General features: G+C 62.3%; 2 protein-coding genes across 7 annotated transcripts in view; one reads left to right on the top strand and one right to left on the bottom strand.

The window, feature by feature from the left end:
- OSBPL7 (oxysterol binding protein like 7) lies at positions 1–23,445 on the top strand. Of its 6 annotated transcripts, XM_024100732.3 has the most exons (24): positions 35–158; positions 967–1,148; positions 9,239–9,407; positions 9,970–10,092; positions 10,823–10,876; positions 11,206–11,319; positions 11,976–12,098; positions 12,268–12,394; positions 12,598–12,701; positions 13,278–13,370; positions 13,729–13,858; positions 14,058–14,182; positions 14,798–14,905; positions 15,268–15,399; positions 16,998–17,079; positions 17,613–17,947; positions 18,392–18,529; positions 18,879–18,942; positions 19,131–19,209; positions 19,303–19,447; positions 19,719–19,863; positions 20,115–20,241; positions 20,357–20,479; positions 20,836–23,445. In XM_024100732.3, the coding sequence occupies exons 3-24, from the start codon at positions 9,315–9,317 to the stop codon at positions 20,942–20,944; spliced, it is 2,673 nt and encodes an 890-aa protein (XP_023956500.2). In that variant the 5' UTR covers positions 35–158; positions 967–1,148; positions 9,239–9,314; the 3' UTR covers positions 20,945–23,445. The 6 variants fall into 6 exon arrangements, with proteins under 6 accessions (XP_023956501.2, XP_008160982.2, XP_023956500.2 ...); XM_024100733.3 differs by lacking the exon at positions 967–1,148 and having other exon boundaries at positions 1–158; positions 17,616–17,947; XM_008162760.4 differs by lacking the exon at positions 967–1,148 and having other exon boundaries at positions 1–158.
- The window catches only part of TBX21 (T-box transcription factor 21), a 37,058-nt gene continuing 32,930 nt past the window's right edge, over positions 23,342–27,469 (bottom strand). The window contains exon 6 of the mRNA XM_005301974.4: positions 23,342–26,654. Within this exon, the coding sequence (XP_005302031.2) occupies positions 26,006–26,654 (649 nt within the window). The 3' untranslated portion in view covers positions 23,342–26,005. The remainder of the gene's footprint in view (positions 26,655–27,469) is intronic.

Below are 27,469 nucleotides of genomic sequence, written 5' to 3'. Positions count from 1 at the left end.
GAGCCGAGCCGCGTTAGGGGATTAGGGGCGAGAGAGCCGCTGCCGCTTTCTTCCGTGTTCCGGCTTCCTGCCGCCAGCCGCGGCGGCGCTGGGCACGGATGCGGCCGGCCGGAGGCGGAGGGGCCGGCGCGGGGCTGGGGCTGCCCCCGCACGCCTAGGTAAGGGGCCGCCCCGCGGGGCCGGCCGCGCCCCGCTTGCTCCGTGCCTGGGGGGCGGCTGGGATCCGGCCCCCTGCCCGCTCCGGGGCTCCCTTGCCAGGCTCCGGGGTGGGGGGCTGGCCACCGGGGGGGGGGTCTCCTCGGACCCTGCGCTGGCACGGGCGGGGGTCTGTCCCTGTCTGTCTGTCCCCCCTCCAGGAAGGGGCTCTGGCTGGGGGTCTGGCCCCAGCTCTGGGGGCCGGTGTGTAATAGGGTAGTTGCGGTGGGTAGCGACTGGCAGCCCCCGTCACGGACCGGGACCCCGGTGGGCTGGGTGCTGTCCTGGTAGCCAGGACGCCTGGGTTCTATTTTCAGCTGGGGAAGGCAGTGCCGACTAGGGGTTAGAGCAGGAGACAGGCAGCCAGGACGCCTGGGTTCTATTTTCAGCTGGGGAAGGCAGTGCCGATTAGGGGTTAGAGCAGGGGACAGGCAGCCAGGACGCCTGGGTTCTATTTTCAGCGGGGGAAAGGCAGTGCCGACTAGGGGTTAGAGCAGGAGACAGGCAGCCAGGACGCCTGGGTTCCGTTCCTAGTTCTGCCGCTAACTTGCTGAATGGCCTTGGGCAAGTCACTTCTTTCCCCCCCCCGCCTCAGTTTCCCCCATCTGTAAAGTGGGGGTAAAGATACTGGCTGAAGTGCCCTAAAGGAGGATGAGACAGTGCTTTGAACATACAAAGGGTCAATTATTAGTGGTCTTATTGGGCCGGGGTGTTGCCCTGCTGTCCAGCCCAATTGTAATTGCATTCTGCCTCCTTAAATTCCTCCTGCAGTTTCACTTGGGTACAGCCTTCTCCTTCCCTTCCTGTCCTAAAACTGTGGGGCAGCGTGACCATTGAGCAGCCGCTGTGTTCCACCCCAGAAGCTGCTGCATTTCAGAATGCCTGGGTGAAGCGAGGCTCAGACACTTCATTCGCAAAGCCCTCTGGGCTGAAAAGCACCGTAGACATCTCAGGTATTTTTAGCAGCGGCGATGGGTGACATCCGAGTGGGTACGCAGATCTGATAGCGTTGAGGCGGCAGGGAGGGCGGAAATTTACAGTGAGTGGAGGGAGACGGGACCTCCCCGTGGCGCACGCCTCGTCAGGTTCATTTACACACGTCTTGTGGCTGTTTGTGTGACAGTAGCACCCAGAGTCCCGTTGTGCTGGGTGCTGTACAAACACAGGCTATGAGACAATCCTGGCCCTGAAGGGCTGATAGATTGGAACGACAAGGGAACGTAGGGCCAGATTTTCACAGCGGCTCAGGGCCAGCACTCGGCTCCCACAATCCGGGCCTTCAGCACCCACTTGGCAAATCTGATCTGTGCCTGGTCCTGGAACCAAAGCCCTCGGTCTAGTCTCAAATTGTCAGATTCACCCTCATTTTGGTGGGTCTCTATATAAAACAACACCTAAGGGACTCTGCCATTCCCCCGCTGCCCTTAAACCCTTTCCAGGTCCTCCCTCATCTTTGCACACTCCCAACACCGCCCCTGTTTCCTGACTCCAACACCCCCTCCCTCCGCCTGTATGGAGCCAGGCCCTCCGGACTTTGTGGCCTGTGGTCGGTTCACAGATTATCAGCCTGTGAGGTATGTGGCGGCTGAGCGCAGCAGGTCCCCCCCAAGGTAGGAGGGTAAAGAAGGGGATCTGCCTGCATAGGTACTGAGTCACTGCGGGCCACGTGTAGGAAATGCCGAGGAAGCAGAATGAGGCGGGGCAGCGGGGGAGGATGGAGGTTGCACTCTGAACCCCGGCTGCCTGGCAGCTCCCAGGTCATTAGCTGTCAAGGGGAAGTTGCACTTGTCCTCGGAAGAGAAGCCAAAAGAACTCTTAGCCGTTTTTCTCCACCCCGTGTAAGAGTGACGCTGGGCCCTTCTCCAGCATTTTCTACTCAGGAATCTCAAAGTGCTTCATGGGTGTTGGGGAGTCAAGACTGAAAATCCCTACTGAGGTGGGTCAGTATCGTTATCCCCATTTCAGATGGGGGAAACTGAGGCACGGGGGGACGGGAGTGACTTGTCTGAGGTGAGACAGTGGGTTAGTGGCAAAGCTGGGAGTAGAACCTAATAGTCCTGGTTCCAAGACACCCCTGTTCTAACCACTAAACACACTCTCCTCCCAGAGTTGGGATAAGAACCCAGGAGTCCTGGTTCCTTGAGTCCCTCTGCTCTAAGCACTAGACCCCAGAGCCGGGACTAGCGCCCAGGAGTCTTGGGTCCCAGTCTCCTGCTCTAACCATTAGACTCACTGCCTGAGACTTCGGTACTTTTTAGCCTCATCTGAATTTATACGAGGGGTGGGTGTTTGTCTATATAATGTATTATTATTATTATTATTATTTGCATTATCATATCACCAAGGAGCCCCAGTCAGGGGCCAGGACCCTGCTGAGCTAGTCGCTGTGCTATATGTGTATTTACTCTCCTTTTTATGTTTCACGTGGTAGATCACGTTAAAACAAAAAAGTCGTGTAGTGAACAGAAATTTGCTTGGAAAAGGTCAGTTTCCCTCCAGTTTGAGTTGCATCTGGGTTTGTGATCAGCGTGTACTGGGTCTTGGTGACTGAGATTTCAGATGACATAAAAGCTGGAGCGTGGCTAAGAAATATTTGGGGGGGAGGAGGTAGGTGTTGGCCCCCCTGATGCCCGAAACCCTGTGATTAGGAGGTTCTCCTGTTGACTTCAGTGGGCTCTGTTCCCAGCTCTGCCACTGACGTGCTGTGGGACCCTGGGCAAGTCACAGCCCTGCTCTGTGCCTCAGTTTCCCCTCCCACCCTTGTCTATTCAGCCTGTGAGCCCTTAGGGGCAGGGACTGCCTCTTATTACATGCAGCACTTGGCACAATGGGGCCCCTAGGTGCTGCTGTCATGCAAACAGACCCCGGCCCAGGGCTCAGGCCGCTTCCCGGTATTGAACTGAAAGAGGTGAGAGGAGGTTGTGCAAATGGGGGGTGGAGGAGTGAAGAGTGGTGGGCCAGGAGAGATGGCGAGGAGGGGTGGGGGTCTGGGGCCACGGCAGCTCTCTGTGTGGGGCGGAGGGGGCAGCAGGCAATGGTGGGGGCTGGGCTATACCTGGCATTCCAGCTGGTGCTTCCCGGGGCTGGGAGGCGGAGGGGGTCATTGGCAGAGGGGGAGGGCTGATGTGGGTGTCAGGGGTGATCAGAGGAGGCAGAACGCGGTGTCCTGGAGAGATGGCTGAGAGGGGCCCGGAGCTGCTGGAGGAGGCAGGATCCCAGGGTGGGTGGAGAGTTTGGCCCGAGGTCCTCAGAAGTGTGGGAGGGACCTGTTCAGTCCATCCAGCAAGTCCCCACCCCCATCCTCCTTGGGGGGCATTTGTGGCACCCACTGTGTATCCAGGGCACACATTTGCTGCCTTTGTGTCTTTCCTACTCTCCATTGTGGGCTTATTCGGGGAGGGGGGGATTTGTAACACTGTCTCCAGCTTTCCTGGGGGGCAGAGCGCACTGCAGGGGTCGCAGCAGGGGTCTTTGAGTCAGGACTCCTGGGTTCCTTTCCCGATGTTGGGAGGGGACAGCAGTAGAGCTGGGAATCAGGAGACCTGGGTTCTGTTTCAGCTCTGGGAAGGACGGATTGTGTGTCGTGGCTCATGCCCAGGGGGCCAGAATTAGGAACCTGGATTCTATTTCTGACTCCCACCACCCTGGCTGTGTGATCTTGGTCAGGTCGCTTCCCCGCTCTGTGCCTCAGTTTCCCCCATCTGTAGTATATTCCCCAGATCTCTGGGTGCAAATGGGATAAACACAGAGGCCTATGAGCTAGCTGATGGGGAAGCTGAGAAATGCCCAGTGCTGAAAAGGTTAAACCTTCCTGAGGCTTGTGAATGACCCTGTTGTCATAGCATCAGGGAAAGGCAAGGTGTAGAACCCTGTTAAGCCCTCCCACCCATCCACCCCCCCTTGGCAGAAACACACAGATTTGTTTGCCAAGGGAGGGTGCAAAGGAGAAGGACTGGGAGGGCCACATGCTGAGTTTCCCCTCCCCCACCATGCTCCCTCAAGGTCACCAGACCTGCTTCCTCCCCAGGTCCCCACTTGGGCTCTGCCGGGGTTGTTAGCAGGGATCCTGCCAGCTGCCGGGTGCCCTGGGTCGTGGCTTCTTCGGGAGCAGGAGGGTTACGGGGAGAAGCGGATGGGGGGTGCCGGGCTCACCCCTCACCCTCTTCCCCATGGGGTCGGCTGCGGGGTGCCGGGCTCTGAGGGTGAGGGGTGAGGAGGCAGAGACATGGGGAACGGGGGTGTCAGTGATGGATGGACAGTCAACCTGTGGAACTCACTGCCGGGGGATGTTGTGAAAGCCAAAACTAGAACAGGCTTCAAAAAAGAATGAGATCCATTCATGGAGGACAGGTCCATCAGTGGCCATTAGCCAAGATGGGCAGGGGATGCAACCCCATTCTCTGGGTGTCCCGTAGCCTCTGACTGCCAGACGCTGGGACTGGATGACAGGGGATGGATCACTCGATAATTGCCCTGTTCTGTTCATTCCCTCTGGGGCACCTGGCACCGGCCACTGTCGGAAAACAGGATGCTGGGCTCGATGGCCCATTGGTCTGACCCGGCGTGGCCTGACGCTCGTGTGCGGCATCACACCCCGTCAGAAGGGGCCATTAGATCATCTAGTCCGACCCTCCGTACAGCTACAGGCCAGTAATGTTCATCCTGTATTGAACCCAAAGACTTCAGTTCGACTAACGCATTTCAATCCTCCGGAGACTAAACTGCCTAGGCAGAGACCGAGGGGCCGCCGCAGGGTTGGTCGCTGTGCCCAAGGCTCCTCCCGTGGCAGGGAGTTGATCAGGTGTGATCTGCCCAGGCGATCCCAGCGGGCGACTGGCGCCCCGTGCTGCAGAGGAAGGAGAATCCACCCCATGAGGTCCCTGCCAATCTGCTCTGGGGGGGGAGGAGGGGAATCCCATACAACCCCCAAATCTGGCAACCAGTCTGACCCTGAGCAAGTCAGCCAGGCAGCTAAGACAGGATCACCGGCCCCCCTGTCTGGTGTCTCCAGCCATGGCCGTCTCTGATCCTCCTTCAGCGGCAAGCAATTCCCCCCCCCGACCCCCCCAATACATCTGGACCCGCGATACTCAAACTGCAAGTGGCTCTTTGCAGCACATGATATTAAAACCCTGTGAGATTTAATTATTAACCGATCTCAGCTCCTAACCAATCAGGATGCTTTCCCTCTGTTATTAACCAATTGTAGACTACTTGGTCAGTCTACCTTGCTGTGAAAATTATGTATCCAAGTAGTTAATGAAGCCATGAATTCCCAGGGCCGGGGCTCTTTTGGGTAATGTTAATTTGGCTCCAGACCCCCTGAGGTCGGAGTATCGCTGCTCTAGACACTTGTGTCCTGCCTCGTGGGGAGGAGACGAAAGCTCCTGACCCGAAAAGGGGGGTGGGAGGGGAGAGAGACAACAGCCGGATCGGACCAGCTGAGCCTCTGTGCTGAGGAGGGCCTGTCCCCTCACTGGGGCGTCCTCTCCCGCTCGCCCACAAACCCCTCGACTTCCGCTAGGTTTGCCCTCTCTAATCCTCTGGGGCCACAAAGATATTTGCTAACATTTCCGAACTTGCTTCAGCTAGTGCCTTAAGTAGTGTGGGGTGAATTTCATTAGGCCCTGCTGGCTTGAATACATCTAACCTACCAAGATGTTCTTTAACCCGTTCTTTCCTTCTTCTGGCTTGAGTTCCTGCCCCCTTGTTAATGTTAATTGTGTTCAGTATCTGCTCACAATTAATCTTTGTAGTGAAGACTGAAGCAAAATAACAGGTTTCAGAGTAGCCGCCGTGTTAGTTTGTATCCGCAAAAAGAACAGGAGGACTTGTGGTAGAGACTAACAAATTTATTAGAGCACAAGCTTTCGTGGGCTACAGCCCACTTCATCAGACGCATAGAATGGAACATATAGTAAGGAGATCTAGATACACATACAGAGAAGATGAAACTCCCACCTTTTCATGTTCTCTGTATGTGTGTGTATATATATATATCTCCTTACTATATGTTCCATTCTATGCATCCGATGAAGTGGGCTGTAGCCCACGAAAGCTTGTGCTCAAATAAATGTGTTAGTCTCTAAGGTGCCACAAGTCCTCCTGTTCTTTTTGAAGCAAAATAGGTATTAAACACCTCAGCCTTCTTGATGTCACCATCCACTATTAGCTCCCCTTCCCTGCTAAGTAGAGGACCTACACTTCCCTTTGGCATTCTCTTGCTCCTAATGTATTTATAGAACCTCTTCTTCTTGTCTCTTATGCTCCTAGATGAGTTACACTTAGCTTGTGCCTTTGCCTTTTTGCTGTTGTGCCTCCATGCTTGTGCCATTAGTTTATATTCATCCTTAGCGATTTGTCCACATCCTACTAGGCTGTAGATCGGGGTAGGCAACCTATGGCACGCGTGCCGAAGGCGGCACGCGAGCTGATTTTCAGTGGCACTCACGCTGCCTGGGTCCTGGTCACTGGTCCGGGGGGCTCTGCATTTTAATTTAATTTTCAATGAAGCTTCTTAAACATTTTAAAAACCTTATTTACTTTACATACAACCATAGTTTAGTTATATATTATAGACTTAGAGAAAGAGACCTTCTAAAAACGTTAAAATGTATGACTGGCACGCGAAACCTTAAATTAGAGTGAATAAATGAAGACTCGGCACACCACGTCTGAAAGGTTGCCGACCCCTGCTGTAGATCCTACTCAAGAGGAGAGGATAGAAGTTGATCCTACCCTTTTGTAGGGTTCCCTTTTTGATTTCCAGGTCACTAAAGAGTTCCTGATGGATCCCTGTTGGCCTCTCGCTATTCTGACTGTCTTTCCTTTGCGCCAGGATATTTGCAGAGCTTTGTGCATCACCATGGGCCCCAGGGCCTGCTGGGTATTCCCCACAGTTAGACGAGCCTCCAGTTCTGGCACTTCCGCTCCATGCCTCCTATCATGGAGACACGTCCATAAGCTATCGGCATCTCCCCCGGAGGCAGCTCCCCCAGCCCAGGGGTTCCTTTGCTCAACTGCAGCTTACGCACGGTGTGCCAAGTAGATGCAACTTCTCAAGCCTTATGCATCGCGGTGAGATCTCTTAGGGCTGTGGAACAGTCTGCCAAGGGAAGTGGGGGAAGCTTTGTACCCAGGGACCCTTAAAGCCAGACAGGACAGAGGGGCAGGAGTGTTGTCAGGACCGAGCCTGCCCTGGCCTAGACGGGACCGAAAGGGTCCAGCTCCTGTGATCCGACGTTCCAATGGAGAGCGAAGCCCCTCGGAGCTCTCGCTTGCATTTCGGAGCAAAACGGAAAAGCCGAAGGGCCGGATCCTCAGCGAGTGTAAATCTGCCACCGTGGAACTGTTCTGATTTACCCCGGCTGGGGGTCTGGCCCCACGAGTGCAGTCAGGTGACACTGCACTGCACGTAACCCTGAGCTGAGCGGATCAGAGCTGGCTTGGCCACATGGCCCATAGCAAGTACTGTCTGGATCTCTGGTCTCCATGGGAATAAGCTGGCTTTTAGCCTGAAGCCAGCCTTGGAAAGGCTCCTGCTTGCAAAATAAAAGTCCCAGGGGTTGTAGGGGTGATGGTTGTTCGGGCGGGACGTGCGAGGTAAAGGTCTGTGTGCAGCGGGGTACGTGCTTCCTGGCCAGAGGTCCAGAGTTCGCACCTCTTTGCAAAATGAGAGTGAGGCAGAAGGGAAGGCACCCCGCGGGGTCTGCCCCTGGCTGGCTAAACTCTGAAGGCGAGATCCTGCATCTGCTTTAGCTTCCACTCCACGGAGCCCTAAGCGATCAGGGTGAGAAATTTGCAAATAGCCCCTTGTCCGTGGATGTGTTAAAGATCCCGTCACCCTTCTTGTAAGTGCAAGGGTGTTAGCTCCAGTGTCCAGGCCAAATTCCAGAACTGGACTGGAACAGAAGGGGGCTTCGGGTCGGGAATGAGGCGCATCGGTAGAGCTGGGCCGGGTTCGAGGGCTGGAATAGCAGGGGGTGCGGGTCGGGAATGAGGAGCATCGGTAGAGCTGGGCCGGGTTTGAGCGCTGGAATAGCAGGGGGTGCGGGTCGGGAGTGAGGAGCATTGGTAGAGCTGGGCCGGGTTCGAGGGCTGGAATAGCAGGGGCTGCGGGTCGGGAGTGAGGAGCATTGGTAGAGCTGGGCCGGGTTCGAGGGCTGGAATAGCAGGGGCTGCGGGTCGGGAATGAGGAGCATCGGTAGAGCTGGGCCGGGTTTGAGCGCTGGAATAGCAGGGGGTGCGGGTCGGGAGTGAGGAGCATTGGTAGAGCTGGGCCGGGTTCGAGGGCTGGAATAGCAGGGGCTGCGGGTCGGGAGTGAGGAGCATTGGTAGAGCTGGGCCGGGTTCGAGGGCTGGAATAGCAGGGGCTGCGGGTCGGGAATGAGGAGCATCGGTAGAGCTGGGCCGGGTTCGAGGGCTGGAATAGCAGGGGGTGCAGGTCGGGAGTGAGGAGCATTGGTAGAGCTGGGCCGGGTTCGAGGGCTGGAATAGCAGGGGCTGCGGGTCGGGAGTGAGGAGCATTGGTAGAGCTGGGCCGGGTTCGAGGGCTGGAATAGCAGGGGCTGCGGGTCGGGAATGAGGAGCATCGGTAGAGCTGGGCCGGGTTCGAGGGCTGGAATAGCAGGGGGTGCAGGTCGGGAGTGAGGAGCATCGGTAGAGCTGGGCCGGGTTCGAGGGCTGGAATAGCAGGGGGTGCAGGTCGGGAGTGAGGAGCATCAATAGAGCTGGGCCGGGTTCGAGGGCTGGAATAGCAGGGGCTGCGGGTCGGGAGTGAGGAGCATCAATAGAGCTGGGCCGGGTTCGAGGGCTGGAATAGCAGGGGCTGCGGGTCGGGAGTGAGGAGCATCGGTAGAGCTGGGCCGGGTTCGAGCACTGGAATAGCAGGGGCTGCGGGTTGGGATCGAGATGTCTGCCCCCAACCTAGAACCTGCCTGTCGTTCTCATGAGAGTTGCAGCTCCAGGAAGCGGGTCACAATGTCGCCGCGGCAGCACCGCTCCCAGGCAGTAACAAGCCGGGTTTTGGTTTCTCTCCCCGCAGGGGGACTCCGAGCTGGAGATGAAGGCGGTGGCCTGACACCGAGGGCCGTTCTGTTCACAAGAGGGAGCCCCCGGCCATGGGCAGTCACGAGAAGGAGCTGGCCTCCCCCCGGAGGGTGCCGTCCAGGTCCAACAGCACCGTGTCTTCCAAGCACAGCAGCGCTCACCAGGTCCGGCATCTCCCCTCCCTCTCGCCGACGCTCCTAGCAGACCCTCCCCTGCCCCCGGGACCAGAGCTGGGCCGGGGGAGGCTCCTCTCTGGGGAGACTCAGGAGGGGGGCGGGAAAGAGGACGCTGGAGATCTCGCCCCAGAACCAGGTGCCCTGCGGGGCAAAAGCGGGGCCAGCCAGCGAGGAGGCCTGACTCTGCCCATCAGTGACTTGGGAGCCAAGGATGTTCTCTGGGGCCCATGTTGCTTTAAACTGGAGCAAAGGCAGGGACCGGAAAGAGGTCTGATGGGGCCCCCAGCCCCCTGCTATCCCGACCTGCAGTAGGGTACGGCCATTTCCTAGTGCCCATCGGCGCTGGTACCCCCACAGCCCTGGGTGGTGTGTGTGAGACAGAGAGATCATGGTCAGTCAGCCCGGTCACGCCAAGGAACGCGTGGCCCAGGGGCACTGAGGGAGCAGCGCAGGGATTACTATATGACTTGTTACCTCCCTCGGCGCCTGGGGGGGGCAGCGTTGGGGCCTGTCTGTTCCTAATCAGACCCCCCCCACCCGTGTGCTGCAGGGCTCTGAGTGCTGGGAGGTGGTGGACGAGCCCCGGAGCAGGACCGGGCCCGGTCAGGAGCTGGAGCGGCACGAGGGCTACTTGCTGAAGAAGAGGAAGTGGCCCCTGAAGGGCTGGCATAAGGTGAGAAGGAGAAGGAGGGGGGGATAGAAAACCACCCCCCTTCCGCAACCCGGCACCCCACTGTCGCATCACGGCCTCCTTGCAGTGCAGCTGGGGGCGACCCCTCGTGGGGCAGGGGACTGGGGCGAGCTCTCAATCCCCAGCCGCCTCGTCCTGGGCTGTGCCCTCAGCTGGGGGACCGTGAAGGGAAACTCAGGGCGTTGCCCCAGCAGGGGGCGCTCTTCCCCACGCCGGCGCTGATCGAATGCCCCCGCAAGGCCCTGCCTGCGTCGTCACAGAGCCCAGGGATGAAGGGCATCTGGCTAACGCTGGGGCGTTGGTTGACCCTGGTTTCCTTGGTCAGCTCCCAGCTTGGGTGGTTACATTCTGTCCCCAGGGGATTTCCCCCTGCAGCTTCACAATTCTTCTTCACTTCCTGTCCTAAACTGCCACGCGCTGTTCAATAGCTTCCAGCCCAGGCCTGGCTGCATTTTGCGGCTCTGTGAGCTGGCCGTGGGCAGTGTGGCTGTTAATCGGGTCCTGTGCTCCACCCCAGAGGCAGCTGCATTTCAGTGCTGGGGGAAGCGATTCTGGGATGTCGTTTGGAAGGTGCTTTGGCATCCTCTAGCTGCCTTGAATCCAGCGCGTGAGCTGGGCTCCTGGGGGCAGATCATGCTGCCCTCTGCCCCCTGGCGTCCCCGCCCTTCCCTCCCTCCTTCAGCCTCATTTCCTTCTCCTCTTCCTCCCGCAGAGATACTTCCTGCTGGAGGAGGGGATCCTGAAATACGCCACCACGCGCCAGGATGTGAGTATGGCACAGGGCTGGATGCCCGTCTTGGCCTCTGGATCAGTCTGCCTGGGGGTGGGGGTGCTGGAGCTGGCTTGCAAGGACTCTGTGTTTAGGGGGAACCCTATAGATCGTGCGCCCATTTCACCCCATCCCCCCCCCCCCCCCCAAGTGGGGCCAGTTAGGAAGGGGTCTCTCACTGGGGACCGTTCTTCCCCCGATCCAGGTGGGGCGAGGTGGGCGGGGCGGAGCACTGAGACGCGGGGGTGGAATCCCGCGCACTCGGGCGCTGCCCAGTGCCCGTTCGCGCCCCGGCTGACCCGGGCCTGCAACCCCGCCCCTTCCAGGTCCTCAAGGGCAAACTGCACGGCTCCGTCGACGTCCGTCTGGCCGTCATGTCCATCAACAGGAAAGCGCAGCGCGTGGACCTGGACACGGAGGAGAACATCTACCACCTCAAGGTCTGCTCACGGGAAGAGCGGGTGGGGGAGGGAGGAGACAGGATGGGATGGGGAGAGAGATTGGGGAGGGAGGAGACAGGACGGGGGGAGGATGGGAAGAGAGGGTGGGAGGAGGGAGTAGATGGGGGGGGATGGGGAGGGAGGAGATGGGGGACAGGGGGAGGACGGGGAGAGAGGGTGGGGGAGGGAGGAGATGGGGGAGGGAGGAGACAGGACGGGGGGGAGGAGGGAGAGAGGGTGGGAGGAGGGAGTAGATGGGGGGACGGGGAGGGAGGAGATGGGGGACAGGGGGAGGACGGGGAGAGAGGGTGGGGGAGGGAGGAGATGGGGGCCGGGGAGGGAGGAGACAGGTCGGTGGGGGAGGATAGGGAGAGAGGGTGCGGGGAGGAAGGAGACGGGGCGGACGGGGAGAGAGGAGACAGGATGGGGAGAATGGGGGGGGGAGGGAGGAGATGGGGGAGAGGGGGGACGGGGAGGGAGTAGGGGGAGAGAGGGTTAGGGGAGGGAAGTGACTGGGGGGAGAGAGGGTTGGGGAACAGGGAGAGCAGGAGGGGGTGGTGGGAGGGGGGAGGCCGGGGCTATGGAGTGGGGATGTCTATGACACATGTCCCGTCTCTTCCCCCCTCCCCACTCTCTGGGGTCTCCCCCTACTGCAGATCAAATCCCAAGAGCTCTTTACCAGCTGGGTGGCCAAGCTGTGCTCCCACCGCCTGGCGGAGAAGCCCAAGTGCCCTGTGCCCACGGGGGGCCCGGATGGGCGAGTCCCGCCCCCCGCCCAGGTGAGCGCTGCCCATCCGCTTTGGGAGCACGGGAGGGGACTGGGGGTGTGTGTGTGAGGGTGGGCAGGTCATGGGAGATGGAACCCAGGCGTCCGTGCCTCCCCCTCCCCCTCTGGACAGAGTCTTCCCCAGGGAGCTCCCCTAACCCCCCTACCCCTGCGTCCCCCAGGGCTACGGTTCCCGGAACCGCGTCCTGCCGTCGGACGGCGCCCCGGCCCTGTCTGCGCTGACCAGCCCCCGGGACAAGGTGAACGCCTGGCTGAAGGACAGCGAGGGGCTGGATAGGTGCTCGGCAGGTGAGTGGGGCGGGACGGCTGGGGCCGGGGTGTGAAATCGGGGGGGGCTGTGGCCCCCGACCCGAGGGGCCCTTTGGGCGCCCCGTCCCCTGCCCGAGCGATGGGGGCGGGGAGTGTGGCACCCACCTGCTCTTGTTCACCATGGCTGCTTCCCTATTTCTCTCTGTTCCTGGCCCCCGTCTGCCCCCCCCCCCCCATCTCAGAGCTCTCCGAGTGCCAGGGGAAGCTGCAGGAGCTGAACAAGTTGCTCCAGAGCCTGGAGACCTTGCACCGCATCCCGTCCGCGCCCCTCATCTCCAACAGCCAGGTGACTGCGGGTGGGAGGGCTGGATCCTTCCTATGGGGCAGTGCCGGCCCCTTAGGGAGCTCAGCGTCAGGGATACCCTGCCGGGCAGCTGGGGGCAAGGCTGAGATCAGGGCACGTATTGCCGAGAGTGGAGACGGCCCCAGATCACAAAGGGGAGCGCAGGGGAGGGATTGTGCCCTGAATCCATGGTGATGGGCTCTGCACAGGGGTCCTAGGTGCAAAGGCATCCACATGGATGGCCTGGGTCTGAGCTTCCCAGGGGCTGTTGGCAGCGGGTGGGGCAGGGCACTGGGGACTCAGATTCACTAGCCAGGTGCAGCATGGTTGTTAATTGGGCCCTGTGCTTCACCCCAGAGGTGGCTGCATTTCACACTCAGTGAGCGATCCCTGTGCACCGCTGGCTGTTTACTAGGCCCCATGCTTCACCCCAGAGGTGGCTGCATTTCACACTAGTGAGCGATCCCTGTGCACCACTGCCACCTGAGTCTGCCCCTTGCCTTCCCCCCCCAACCCCCAGCACATCCGTGTTCCTTCCCCTCTTGCCAGGGGGGTCTCATGCTCTCTCTTTGGTTACAGGCCTCGGCAGCTGCAGAGAGACCCAAAAAGGGGAAGCGAACCACCAGGATGTGGTGCACCCAGAGCTTTGCCAAAGACGACACCATCGGCAGGGTGAGCGGGGCCCTGGGAAGGGCTCCGGCGTCGGCAGGAGGAGGGGTCTGCTGCTTCGACTTTCCCCAGACCCATGCGCTGCTGGGGTCGAAGGCTGGAGCCGGCCATAGGAGAGGCAAATGAGGGGGTTGGGGGAGGCCACAGCAGGAGACCCCCAAGGTGTGGCCACGAGAGCCCAGATCCCATGTGGTGCCGAGTCAGTGGGAGAGCCCTGCCCGCGCCAGATTCACCGCAGAGGCACGGCCTAGTGGCTGGGGGGCGGTCTCTGAGGACGCCGCTAAGCCCCTTGGGGGGTCAGAGGTCATGCTGACGTACGAAAGGGGGGGATCTAACCCTCCCCCGCTCCATGCCCCCACAGGTGGGCCGTCTGCACGGCTCCGTCCCCAACCTCTCGCGCTACCTGGAGTCGAGCCAGAGCCAGCCGGCCTTCAGCCTCCCCCCGGAGTACAGCCAGCTGCAAAGGAACTTCTGGACCCTGGCCCAGAAAGGTGGGATGGGTCGGCAGTGGGGTGGGGGGGACAGGCCATGGGGCCTGCTGCTCGGAGGGCACAAGCCGCCGCCGCCCGGGGAGACGCGCAAAGCGCTTTCCCTGGTCCAGCCACTGGGGGGAGACAAAGCTCAGCGCCGGGTGAACGTGGGGGGCAGCCTGACCTTGTCTCCCCTACCCCGTCCCGACCCCTTCTCTAGTGCACGGGTCCCTCAGCAGCGTGGTGGCCGCGCTGACCGCGGAGAGGAATCGCCTCCAGGAGATGCGGCGGGCGCTGGATTTGCAACGCCGGGCGGGCGGTGCCAGGAACGCAGCCGTGGCCGGGGTAAGGCACCGGGTGCGCGTGGGTCAGGCGCCGCGCCCTCCCTCTCTGCCACCGCGGGGAGCTGCGGGCCGATCCCAGCTTTGCCCCCCGGCCCCCTGGGTGGGTGGCGAGTGGGGACCTGAACCCGGCCACTCTGGCTGTGACACGTGAGCGGCTGGCGCTTGAGCTGAAGGACGAGGCTGCGGCCACTAGAGGGGGACAAAGACCCAGGCGCTTGTAGGCATCGGGTTAGCCGGGGTCTAGACTGGAGCGGGTGTCGCCGGGTAGGAGATCCTGCGCTCCCCCCTGCCCAGGCACCCGCCAGCATGGAGGTCCCGCTAGCTAACGAGACGGAGAAGCTCCGGGTCCCGGGTTCGAATCCCGCCCGGGGCCGTAGCGACTGGACATATGGACCGTTGGGTGGCTCTGTGCAAGGCCTGGCTGGGTGACTGCGCTCTCGCCTGGGGGGGGTGTGGGGGGGGGAAGGCTATGCTGTGCACCTGTGATCAGCAGAGCCCGGCAGGACCCGGCGGGGGTGATCGGCCAGCCTCGGGGGGGGGGGGGGAGGAAGGGATGTGCTCCTAGGAACGCCCCCCCTCCTCCCCCTCAGCGTTCCCTTGTCTCCTCCCGGCCCAGGCTCCCTCGCACAACCCGGACCACACGGAGTATCTGCGGCGTTTCCACTCCCTCTCCATCTCCTCCGACGCCACGCTCGCCTCGTTCACCTCGCTGCACCCGGACGAGGTCAGGCGCCCTCAGGGGCGGGGGGGAGGGGAGAGGGAGAGGGGTTCGTGCCCCTCGGTGGAAATCAGGATCGGACGACGGAGGAAGCCTCCCCCCTCCCCCGTTCCCTCTCACGCCGGGATGGGCGGCACCTGTGGGTCGTTGCTGGGGCCATCGATGGAGCCGTGCTGCACTGAATCGCCCCACAGATGGTTGTCCAGTCTGGACGGGGGGGGGTGTCTCTCTAGCGTTGCCCCTTCAAGCCAGTCCTGCTGCTCCTGGTTCCCCGGGGGGAGCAAACCCGCCCCGCCGTGGGGAGCCTAGTCCCTCCAGGTGCCCCCTGGCCTCGCCCCTGCGGTGACTCCCCTTCTCCCCCCTCGCAGCCTGACGCCCACCTGGCCAAGGGGCGGGAGCAGCAGCTGTCCAATCGCAGCATCGTCTCGCTCTCGGACTCGCACACCGAGTTCTTCGACGCCTGCGAGGTCTTCCTGTCCGCCAGCTCCTCCGAGAACGAGGTGAGGGGCAGGGCTGGGGGGATCCCCGCTGCAGGGCCGTCCTGCACCTGAGCCTGGGCCCCACTGCCCTCTGCTGGCCGGGTTGTGTCAGCCGTCTATTGCTTCCCTCTGGGGTCCAGTCAGTGGGGTCGACACACCAGCGCTGACGTGGTGGCCGGCTGACAGCCGTGGCGTCGAGACAGCGGTGGTCCTGGGTCAGTTATACCTGGCCCAGGCCTGAGCAGTGAGACACGCACAGGTGTACGCACCTCTGGCCATGCAAACACACACACGTACCTGTGTGCACAGCCGTGCACAACCACTGCAAACACCTCCGCACACGCAGAGAGACACGACGGCCGTCGTGTACGCGGGCACACGCAGCCCCCACATCTGCACACGTATTCCCTCACAACAGCCACGCCCGCAGGTGCACACAAGGACACACACACACACACACACACACACACACACACACACACACACACACGGTGCCAGCGTGGCCATCTGGGTCCCAAATGATGCTGTGGGAGGAGCTAAGAAAGGGGGAGGGACTAGGGAAAGTGGGTGGAGCTAGAAGAAGCCATCCCATGCGAAAGCCCTGGCCCGGCTTTGTTTGCTGCTTTCCTTTCCTTGGCTGAGTTTGGGTTTTGTGGCACTCATCTGGCCTCTCTCTGTTCTCTCTCTCCCGTCCTCCTCTATGCCCTGGTCCAGCCGCTGGCTGAGAAGCCCCTTTCCCCCCCGCCCCCCCATTCATTCTCGTGAGCTTTTACTTGTGTCTCGTGTAGACAGGACCCTGGTGCATAGAACCATTATCTCTAGAAACCACCCCCAGGTCCCACTCTGCCTCTCCCCCACCCCCCACTTCTCCCCCTTTAAACCCCCTCTCTGCTACCCCCCTACCAACCCTCCACCCAGATCCTGGGTCCTCCGCTACTGAACCCCCAGCTCCTGGATAACCCCCCTTCCCCATCACCTCTGCCTCCACGTCCTTGACTCTAGCCACCTCCTTCTGGGTGGGTCCGTCTTGTCTGCCCCCGGTGGTCTCAGTCCTGTCCCTAACCCTGAAGACCCCCCCACCCCAGTTCTAACCGCCCCCTCCCCCCATTTCAATCCCTTAAGAAGCCCCTAACACCCTGTGCAGTGTCCGACCAGGCTGCTATCCCACGCCCTGCCCTCTGGCTGTTAGAAACCCCGTTCCCCTCCTGAGTCTAGTGGGGGGTGCAGCTCCCCCCCCCCCCCCCGTCCTGTCTGTGCTTTGGGGCAGGGGGATTCTGGCTCCCGGGGCTTGGGTTCCCAAATTTGGAGTGGGGTAGCAGCCAAATGCAGCCAGGGGCCAGTACACGGCCCTCTGCCCCCCCCCATTCTCCGGAGCCTGGGGGCTGCATCCCAGCCAGCCTGGCCAGTGGGTCTGACCTGTGGCTGGTCCCATGGGCAGCTCCAAGGGTCGGGGATTTTGCCCCACCGGCTCTGGGGGGGGGAAGGTGTTGTGCTTTAATCCTCCCTCCCGTCCACGGAGCCCTCGGCCTCCCACACCCCCACCCCAGCTCCTGTCGCCCTGCACCCGTCCCAGTCCCTTAGTTGCCAACCCGGCTTCTGTGACCTTTCTGCCCCTCCAGGCCTCCGACGACGAGTCCTGCATGAGCGAGGCCACCAACAGCCTCTCCGACGAGGCTGGGGGGGACGGGCGCTTCCAGAGAGGTATCCGCCCCGGGGGAAGGTGGGGGGTAGGATCACCAGGGGTTGGGGGGAGGTGCTGGATGATGGGGGGGGCAATGGGGAGGGGGAGAAGCTGGGGGGCCAGTGGCTGGGGGGAGGGGAAGGGGACAGGTTTAGGGGGCAATGGCTGCGGGGAGGGGGGCAGGTTAAGGGGTGATGGCTGGGGGAGGGGCCAGGCTGGGGGGGCTGATGGCTAGGGGGAGAAGCTTGGGGTCAATAGCTGAGGGAGGTGGACAGGCTGGGGGGCTGATGGCTGCAAGGAGGGGTGCAGGCTGGGGGGGGGGGATGACTGCAGGGAGGGGGGCAGGTTGGGGGGGCCGATGGGTGGGGGGAGGTTGGCAGGTGATGGGTTGGGAGAGGGCCAGGCTGGGGGTTGGCTGCGGGGAGGGGGGCAGGCTGGGGGGCCGCCGATGGCTAGGGGAGGTTGGGGGGAGGGGGAGAAGTCGGGGGGCGATAGCTGAGGGAGGGGGACGGGCTAGGGGGAGGGCCCAGGTGACTCACATGTCTGCCCCCAGCAGGCCGAGGCGCGGCGGACGGGGGGCCTGCGCCGTGCGCGTCCGAGCCGGGAGTTGGGGTGCTGCCGGCTCCCCTGGCCCTGCCCCTTCCCCTGCCCGTGCTGCTGCCCGCGAGGCTCCCGCGCCGGAGCTGTCTGCCGGCCCCCAGCGTCCCCGCCGGCGACGTCAGCCTGTGGAACATCCTGCGCAACAACGTGGGCAAGGACCTGTCCAAGGTGTCCATGCCAGTGCAGCTCAACGAGCCGCTCAACACCCTGCAGCGGCTCTGCGAGGAGCTGGAGTACAGCGCCCTGCTGGACGCCGCCAGCCGCTGCGCCGACCCCTGCGAGCGCCTGGTACGGCCCCCGTCTCGGCCCCTCCTGCCCCACTCTCTCCACACCAGAGCAGTTCCCGGGGGTCCCGTCTTTGGCCTAGCCCATCCCCGGGGGCGGGGGGTTCGTGGGAAGAAGTAAAAGCCATACACTACTGTGCGGCTGGCCACATACCTTCCTGACCCCTCCAGCTCGGGCCCTGAACCATGAGGGTCAAAGGCCCGGGCAGCTCCTTCCGCAGCCATTTGTCCTCATTCCTAGAAATGTCTAATCCAGTCGCTCTGCAGCAGGGAGTTCCACCCCTCCATAGCTCTTACCTCATGGTCCCACCTCCACTAGATGAATGGAACCCGTCTCTCCCCGTAGCTGCCTCTCCACCCTCTTAGCCCTACCCACAGCACCACCTGCCCTGGGGCCTGGGCGTTATGGCCGAATATGGATCAGGCCCCAGTGACTCTCTCCCCCCAGGTCTGCGTCGCTGCCTTTGCTGTCTCTGCCTACGCTTCCACCTATTACCGTGCGGGCAGCAAACCCTTTAACCCCGTCCTGGGCGAGACATATGAGTGCGTTCGGCCGGACAAAGGCTTCCGCTTCATCAGCGAGCAGGTACTAAGCCAGCCGGCCAGGCTGGGGAGGTGGGACAAAAGGACAGGAGTCAGCCACTGTAACAAACTGTGCACGTGACACCCCTGCCCTCTCCTGGGCAGAATCCAAACTGCCTGCTGTGTGTGTCATGAGCACCGTACTGCTCGCAGCTGGTGGGGATTCGCCTAGCGTTATTTTGTATCACAGAGGAGAGGTGTCCATAGCTGAGAACGGAGATGGGGGGTGGGGGCTGCAGAGGAGAGAAAGCTCTTGTGCAGAGGGTGGGGGGATTACAGCTCCCCCCACCCCCGGCTCTCCAGACAGAGGACACAGCGGCACGGCTCTTCCTTTCTCTCCCCACTGCCTGCAGGTTTGCCACCACCCGCCCGTCTCCGCCTGCCACGCAGAGTCAGACAACTTCATCTTCTGGCAAGGTGAGCACCAGGGCATCGGGGCGGGGTCAGAACCGTCCGGCCAGCGGGATTCCCTGCGCTCAGGGCTGCGGGACCAGGGGCTGGGGTGGGTCCGAGCCCTGTGGGAGGGGGGCTCCTCCGTGCTCAGGAGCGCGGGTTTGGGTCAGAGCTGCCCTGAGCACACGGCCGTCTTTCTCTGCTCCCTCCAGACATGAAGTGGAAAAATAAATTCTGGGGCAAGTCCCTGGAGATCGTCCCCGTGGGGACCGTGAATGTCAAGCTGCCCAGGTGAGTCACCCCTGGGGCTGGTGAGCCCCTGCCCTGTGCCCCTGTTCCCCCCCCCCCCCCAGCGCCCGGTAACTGTCTCTCTCGCTGGCCAAGGTTCGGGGACCACTTTGAGTGGAACAAGGTGACGTCCTGTATCCACAACATCCTGAGCGGGCAGCGCTGGATCGAGCATTACGGCGAAGTCCTGATCCGCAACGTCCGGGACAGCAGCTACCACTGCAAGATCACCTTCTGCAAGGTGGGGGGCTGGGCCCCACGGCCCCAGTGGTCCCCTCCAGCGTCCCCCCCCCTCCCCCCTGCGGCCCCCACAGCCCCCACAGTCCCCTCCAGCCTCCTACCTCCCCCCTGTGGCCCCCACGGTCCCCCACGACCCCCTCCAGCCTCCCACCCCCTAGAGTGGGGCCGGGCCCCACGTCCCCCACGCCTCCCCTCCAGCCTCCAACCCCAGCCGTCTCTCCCCCCCTCCCCCGCGAGGCGTCTCCCCCCTAACCCCTCCCCTCCTCCGACAGGCCCGGTATTGGAGCTCCAGCGTGAACGAGGTGCAGGGGGCCGTGCTGAGCCGCGGGGGGCAGGTGATCCACCGGCTCTTCGGCAAGTGGCACGAGGGGCTGTACCGCGGCGCCTCCCCCACCGGGCAGTGCCTCTGGAAACCCAGTAAGGAACGGGGGGGGGAGGGTGTCAGCACTGCTGTCCCTTCTTGCTGGGGGGGCCGGTCTTCTATAGGGGACTGGGAAACCGCCCCCTGCAGGGACAGACCTCCCCACCCCATAGGGGCCGGCTCTCCATAGGGGACTGGGAAACTGCCCCCTGCAGAGGGGGCGGGTGCTATCCGAGGGTGGAGGCTTGGACTGGGAGGGGTGCTCAGAGGCCGGATCGGTGTAAACACACACACCCGCCCCCCGCAGACCCCATGCCCCGAGAGCTCGAGAAGAACTACGGCTTCACGCAGTTCGCCCTGGAGCTGAACGAGCTGACGCCGGAGCTCAAGCGTTTCCTGCCCTCCACGGACACGCGGCTGCGCCCCGACCAGCGGTGAGTGGCCCCCCTCTTCTGACCCGCTGGGCCTCGCACAGCTCCTGGGGGGGGTGATAGAGGGGTATAGCTGAGACTCCACAGCTCATTGCAGGAGTGATTCCCCCCCCACTAGGTATCTGGAGGAAGGCAACGTGCAGGCAGCAGAGTCCCAAAAGCGCCGGATCGAGCAGCTGCAGAGAGACCGGCGCAGGGTCATGGAGGATAACAACATCTTCCACCAGGCGCGTTTCTTCAGGTACCGGCTGCCTGCCCAGCTCCTGGGAGCCCCGTCCCTGCCCCGCTCTGAAGAGGAGACCCTAGGGGGCTGGGCGCCGCTCTGGGGGGTTGTGGGACCCCCGGGTCCTGGCTTATGCCAAAGCCACAATGCGAGTGCAGGAAACTGGGGTCTGGGAAGGGCCTGAGCCTCAGAAATGGGGGGAAGCTGAGGAGCCCCTGGGATATTTTGGGGGGGAGCGAGTTGGGGTTTGGGCCTGGACGCTGGGCCCAGGTTAGTTGGAAGGCCCGGTCCGCGGTTGTTTGCCCGGCTCTCTGGGGTGGCCCCTGGACTCCCTGTGTCTGACCACATCCTTCCCCCTCCCCTCTCCCCGGCAGGCAGCAGACGGACCCCGGTGGCAAGGAGTCCTGGGTCAGCAACGACACCTACTGGAAGCTGCGGGCGGAGCCCGGCTACGCCAACCTCGACAGCCCCGTGCTGTGGTAGCAGCGGCATCTGGGGGCCGCCCTGGCCAGCTCTCTGGGCCCCTGCCTCCCGGGCACGTAGGGACTAGTGGGCAGGGTCTGGGGGCACCACAGCGCTGGGCAGTGCCCCCCAGTGGACAGGGTGAAGATGCCGCGGGTGAAAGGTGTCCTGGCCCTTCCCGGGTCCACCCTGCTCCCATCCCATCCCCATCGCTGCTGTCTGCTGGCCGGGCAGCCTGCACCCGCTGGCACCTCGGGGACTACTGGGGGTGCCAACCCAATGCACTTACTTCTGCCTTCCCCCCCCACGGGGGGCACCGTGATCCAGGGGGTGGGGGGGAAGCTTTGATTTTTCAAATGCTTTGTATTAATTTAACAAAACTGTGCAGAGAGGGGCCTGAATCCGGGGGCGAGTGAACAGCAGCAGATGGGACTGTCTGCAAAGCAGGGGCCCGGATCTCCCTGCAGGGAAAAGCCATTCCTCAGCATAGGGGAGCATCCAGGCAATGACCTGAGCAGCTGTGTTACCTAATGGTTGGAGCCAGGACTCCTGGGTTCCATTCCCAGCTCCAGGCCGGCAGTGGAGTCTAGTGGTTAGAGCTGAGGAGAGTTGGGAAGGTTCAGTTCCTGGCTCGCCCAGGGCTGTACGGATGGGTGAGGGGCAGGACGTGGGCGTTAATGACTGGCTGTAGCGCCCTCGGGCACCCCTCTGTTCCGGTGCTGGCGTGTTCTCTGCTGCGGAGCTGGGAGTTGTTCCCCTTGGGCCCCCGAATCTGCTCAGGACCGGAGGCAGCCCTTTTCTCTCCCGTTTTTGGGAGGCCGCGGGGTGCAGGTTCAGAAAGGACCCCTTGGGCTCTGATGCTGGAGTGCTCCCCTCAGTTACCCGTAGGGGGCACCGTGGAGCTTCCCTCACCCGCCAGCATGGGGGGCAGGGATCCCCCGTGTGGCTTGGGGTCAGCCTGCAGGCGGGCAGACCACACACCCTCCCTCCAGGCCCTGTCGGGCTGGGTTTGGCCTTTTGTTTGATCAAACATTCCACCCCCTAATAAAGGATCCGGAAGAGCCTGAGTGGAGAGTCTCCTTCACCACCACCACCACCCCTGCCCCCACCTTTCCTCTCCCCCACTCTACTTGGGGGGGGAGGTTCTTCCTCTCTGCAAACCAGGTCCCCTCCCGCCCACCCACGGGCTCCTGTCTACGGGGTTCTTTCCTTCTTGCACCACAGTGGTTTCTTAGCGAGAGCAGGAGGCTTCATTCGTTCATGTGGCCTAGGGGTTAGAGCAGAGGGGCTGACAGCCAGGACGCCTGGGTTCTGGTCCCAGCTGTGAGAGGAGAGTGGGGGTCAGGGATTAGTTGAAGGAAGGGGGAGGTAGTCGAAGTGAGGTCTCCTGGGTTCTGGTCCCCATTTGGCCTCGGGATACAAGTCACTTGTCTCTGCCAGTTTCCTCACCAGGCTGCCTAGAGCTAATTCACTGGTGTGAAGTGCTTGGAGAGCCCCAGCTGGAAGGTGCAGGACCCAGGCAGGTTTCCTGGTGCACGCCTACCAGGCACCCGTCAGTGCATGAGCACAAGGGATTGGGGCCAGGCGAGCTGCTGCCACCCTGAGTATTGAGCCAGGCCTGCTGAACAGGTTGGTGCTGGGACGGACTAACATACCCGTGTGGGGTGTGGCCCCCCCCTCTCCCCAAGGCTGCTGCCCGGGATGGGGCCCGTCCATCCTGGGGGGTTGCAGGCTCCCTGCCTGGCTCTGAGCAGTGATCAGCTCTCTCCACCCAGGTCACAGCCCTAGATTCACCACTCGCCGGCTCTTGCGCGCTTGCGCTCACCTCCTGCGCACCGTGTGCACGCACCCGCTCAGCTCCACCCATAGGCGCTCATGCAGCGACACAGATGCTCGTACCAACCCCCCCCCCCTGCACACACACTAGTGCGGGTGTGCAAATGCACGCATTGCACCCCCCTCACCTGGATGCTCACGCGCACGCCCTGCACACTTGCTAGGCACAGGCCTGCATGTCTGCCTGCTCAGTGCACCCACGTGCTCCGCTCACGCACGGCTGGGGTTGCACACCCCTTATCGCTCTGTGTGTGTGTGTGTGTCTCTCTCTCTCTCTCTCACATGCTCACTGCAAATCACACACGCACGCCTGGACACTCACTATTCTCACACACACAGAGCTATGCTCACACTCACAAGCCATACTACACATACACACAAGTACATGTGACTACAGGCATCCAGATATGCTCAACACACATACACAACCCCCCCTCCCCCGCCTGCCACCGTATGGTACTCACCATACACCTGGCTGGCGTGGCACCTGGTCCCATCGAGCCAGGCTCAGCTCCCCGCCCACCCCCACCCCCCGAGCGCGCGGTGCATCCGCGTCTCTGGTGCTCACACAGACACAGCGCGGGCGCCACAGCTTTCGTTTATTTAAAGAAAGTCTTAAGCAAAAAACAAACCACGGTGAACGTGTAGAATCTGTACATGGGTCAATAAATATTTTCAAAAGTAAAGATTTTTTCTTAAAAAACAAACAAACAACCCCCCCTACCCCCCGGAACAGACCTGCACCTTTCGCCGCCTACACGTGGCGGCGTGTAAACAGTTTGGGCGAGCGCGGCAGGGCTGGCGCTGGCCCGTGCCCGCAGGGGGGGCAGCCCAGGGTGGTGGGCTGCAAGGAGGGCCGGGCCTGCTGCTAACAGGCTGGCACTGTCCTCTGATTGTCTGGCTGAATAAATCCACCTCCAGTGTTCCCAGGCTAGAGGCTTCAAATATTGCAGGTCCAGGGGCATGCCCCGAGGAGGGGGGGAGAGAAAAATAACATGTAACGTGTAACTAACCCCCTGCCTCCCCCCGCTCCCCCCGAATCGTTAGGTGCGTAGCTGAGTGGTGGAGGGTTTTGTGGGGCAGGCTCCCTGCTGGTTGGGCACTGGCGAGCAAAGCCTCCTGGAAGGCCAGGAACTGGGGTGCAAAGGGGGGGCTGGTTCGCGGGGAATCGCCCGGCTTCACCCATGCGCCGCCCTGCTGGTCGCGGGGATGAGCCGTGTGGAGGGAGCAGCAGGCTGCCCTGCTCTGAAATGCTGCAAGATCCGTGAATATTTCTGGCTGATGCTTCCCCCCCCCCACCCCCAATGGCTTTGCAAAGCAAGGCTGGAGTTAGCCGCTCGGGGGGCAGCACCCATCCGCGCGTGGAGAGAGGGGTCAGGGAGCCGGCGGCGTTCTGAGCTGCACATCCTGGGGGGGTGCCCTGCTTTCTGGCCTGGCTAAACGGCTCGGGGCAATGCCGCTGTGTTAGAATGGGGCGCCTTTACCCTCCAACGACCCCCCTCCCCATGGGGCAGCTCAGACAGCCCCCGCCCAAGGAGCACCACCGTCAGGGCCTCAGCAGAGGGCCTGCTGGGCAGAGCCGTAAGTCCAGGGCTTACGTTCAGGGGCAGGTGTTCGCCTTTCCTTCCCTTGTGGACGCCACAAACCCAAACTCACGCGCACAGGGGCTGCCCGTAGCCGAGGGACAGGACAGGAATGGGGGGGGCAGGCTAGGCCGGCTGGAGGTGAAAGGCAACATCCCCCCTCCCCACAGTGCCAAGTTGGAGCTGGAGGGCTCAGAAGGTGGGATGTGGGGGGGATGCCCCCCCAAGCTGGCAGTGCCCCTATTGTCAATGTAGGTGCCTCATCCCGATGGCTGCATTGCCACGGGCAGATGGGCACTGTAGGCCGGCCTCAGTGAACCAGTCTGCTCCTGCCCCCTTGCACGGCTGGTTCGTAGCGCCCGTGGGGGCAGCGGGGGCCTCTGCCCCGTGAGCTGGGGGACCCCAGGCGCCCCTGAGGTGAGGTGAAGAGACAGACCAGACGGGCAGGGGGCTGAGGGTTCTTACTTGGGGGGTAGGGGGGGCAGAGCCTTTCAGTCTCCAGGGCCTGTCAGGTATGGCACCCCCCCCCCCAATTTGCTTTAGTTGCTCCCCTGAGCTGAGGGCAGGGACCAGCCCGGGGTCACCGCCGGTGGCTGAGGTAAGGTTGGTGCAAAACTCATCCCCGCCCCCCAAGCATGGCCTTCCTGCCCACCGCCAGACCCAGCAGAGCCACAGGGGAGCAGCCGAGGCCACCCATGTGGTTTGGCGCCTTCCTGCAGGGGGCTGCGCTGGGCACGGACCAGGCCCCCGTCACGCCCGAACCCTCTGCACGCTCGGGGAGAAGTGGGGGGCCAGAAGGTGCCTGCTGCAATGGGGGGAAATGAGGCTGCTAGGAGGGTGCTCCTGCCACCACTGGTTGCCACCGGAGGGCAGCACTGAGCAACAGGGGTGGGAGGTAAAGAAAACGTGCCCCTGTGCCCAGCCCACCCTGGCCTGGGAATGGTAAGACAGGCGCTCAGGGCATCAGTGATAAGCAGGGTCAGGCCAGACCTGCAGCCTCGGCAGGTCTCCTGGCTGCAGGGTAACTGCATTGTTGGTGCTTTGGGGGGGTGCCCTTGTTGGTTGTTTGCCTAATTTAATAGAAGGGAGCGTGTCAGGCCACCAGTGCAGAAGCACGCATGGGCACACAGGCGTGGGCATTTTTCTCTCACGTGTGAGCCCCCCTGTGTACGTGTGACCAATGCGGGGGAACAGGCGCGTGCAGCACGGTGTGCCCATGTGCTTGTGCGTGACTGGGGCATGGGCCAGTGTGTAAATGCACATGGGTGTGAGCACCTCTGGGGCTGCCCCCCTTTCCCGCGTGCATGACTACAACCACAGGCGCACGAGGGCGTGTGCACATGTGCCGTTGCACAAACACGGGCCAGCAGGGGCCAGCCTGGCACACACTGAGTTCGGGCACACACTCACCCCTACCCTGCCCCCTGCCAACAAACAGTAACATTTGTGTGGGCAGGGCTTGAACTGTGCACCGGGGGGCTGGGGGGGGGGGCAAGTCGCCCAGAGAAGCTTCACCCCCCCACACACCTTCACCTTCTCTGCTGCGTCTGTCTGCAGCAAATGCCCCCCATCGCGCCCTTTCCCTGGGGACACCTGATATGATTTGGGGGGCGGGGGAGCTCCAGCCCCGCAGCACCAGGAAAACGCTCCCTCCGCGCCCCCCTCAGTTGCCGTAAAAGCCGTAGTAGCCGGGGTCGGCGCCCCCGTCCTTGTCGTACAGGTCCCCGTTGCGGGCGGGGGGCGAGCTCTCGGCGCTGGAGGCGTAGGGCGACACCCTGCGCCGCTTGCACTCCGCCTCGAAGAGTCCAGAGTCCGACGAGTCCACCGACTTGACCGAGGCCGGCTCGGCCCAGCCCTCCGCGTCCTTCCCCTTCTCCTCGCTGGCGGGCAGGGGCCGGACGTCCCGCACGGGCCGGAACCAGCCCAGCGCCCCGGGGCTGGGCTTGGCGGGCGGCTGCCAGGCGGCGGGCGGCGAGCCAAAGGGGTGGGGCTCCTGGTAGTAGGGCAGGGTGGCGTGGGGCGAGGCCGGCAGGGGGAAGGCCTTGACGCCAAAGGGCATGTACTTGTTCCCGCCGTAGCTGCCCTCGTAGGTGCCGTAATCCAGGGGGGCGGTGGGGGGCTGCTGGGAGGCGAAGTACCAGCGGGGGTGCTCCTTGTGCTGCAGCGGTTCCCCGTTGTAGTAGCGGCTCTGGGGCAGCGGGTACTGCTCGTGCAGGAAGGACGGGAAGCGGCTGCCGGGCAGGAGCTGCTGGCAGCTGGTGGCGTCGGGCGGGGACGGGGTCACGCGGTCGCCCTCTGCTGTCGTGTACATCCTGGGGGGGGATAAACACAAAGGGGGGGGTGTCAGGCAGGGGTGGAGAGGGTGCCCTACGGCACCGGGGTTGGAGCTGGACGGCTGGTGGGGGGGTGGGGCCTGGTGCCTCGGGGTGGTCTCCAGCCCTGGCTGGCTTCAGCTGCCCGCTCTGGTAACTGAGTTGAGTTTGTGGGGGTCTCGGCCCCGCTCCTGGCTGGGCGTCCCTGCCCGTCGCCATCCCTCCCGCCGTGCTGGCAAACTCAGCAGGGGCCCCAGGCCCCGGCAGGTGAGCGACAAGTTTCCCTCTCCTTTTTTCCACCCACATGCGGAATACATTTTGTCACGTGCACCACTGTCGAGGTACTGCGGGGACGTGCGCCAGCCGCAGAAATACAAAAACCGAGCTAGAAGATCTCCGTTTAAAAAGTTCCCCGAGGGATAATGACTCCAGCCAGGACAGGTGAGGCATTTTAGAATTAAAGAATTAAAACTGAAGTATAAGAGAGAAATAAAACACTCAAGTAGCACTTTGAAAGAATACAATGACAGTGACTGTATGTGCATTGCAGGAAGTACCAAGAAGGAGCAACACCACCGAGAGAGAGAGAGAGAGAGAGAGAGTGTGTGTGTGTGTGTGTGTGTGTGTGTGTCGCACACACACACACACACACACACCCCTCTCCCCTCTGCAGCTCCGAGGGAGAGGCGTCTCTCCCATCCCCGCCGCAGCTCTGTAGGCCCAATGTTTGCCTCAGTGGCCGGCCTCTGAGAACTGGGGGGTGCCAGGCGAACGTGGGCCTCGGAGACGCCTGGCAGTGACCCAATGACGAGGGT

The sequence above is a fragment of the Chrysemys picta genome, chromosome 24 (genome assembly GCF_011386835.1).
Source record: "Chrysemys picta bellii isolate R12L10 chromosome 24, ASM1138683v2, whole genome shotgun sequence".
In the NCBI taxonomy this organism is placed as follows: domain Eukaryota; kingdom Metazoa; phylum Chordata; order Testudines; family Emydidae; genus Chrysemys; species Chrysemys picta.
The sequence above is the reverse complement of the archived record's forward strand: the minus strand, read 5'-3'. Positions and strand labels throughout refer to the sequence as shown.

What these genes read in the sequence shown, in the direction of transcription:
- OSBPL7 (XM_008162760.4), top strand. Translation starts at nt 9,315, where the DNA reads ATGGGCAGTCACGAGAAGGAGCTGGCCTCCCCCCGGAGGGTGCCGTCC. An exon ending in CCGACCCCTGCGAGCGCCTG is followed by an intron (nt 17,948 to 18,391) that starts GTACGGCCCCCG and finishes CTCTCCCCCCAG; the next exon opens with GTCTGCGTCGCTGCCTTTGC. An exon ending in CACCAGGCGCGTTTCTTCAG is followed by an intron (nt 20,480 to 20,835) that starts GTACCGGCTGCC and finishes TCTCCCCGGCAG; the next exon opens with GCAGCAGACGGACCCCGGTG.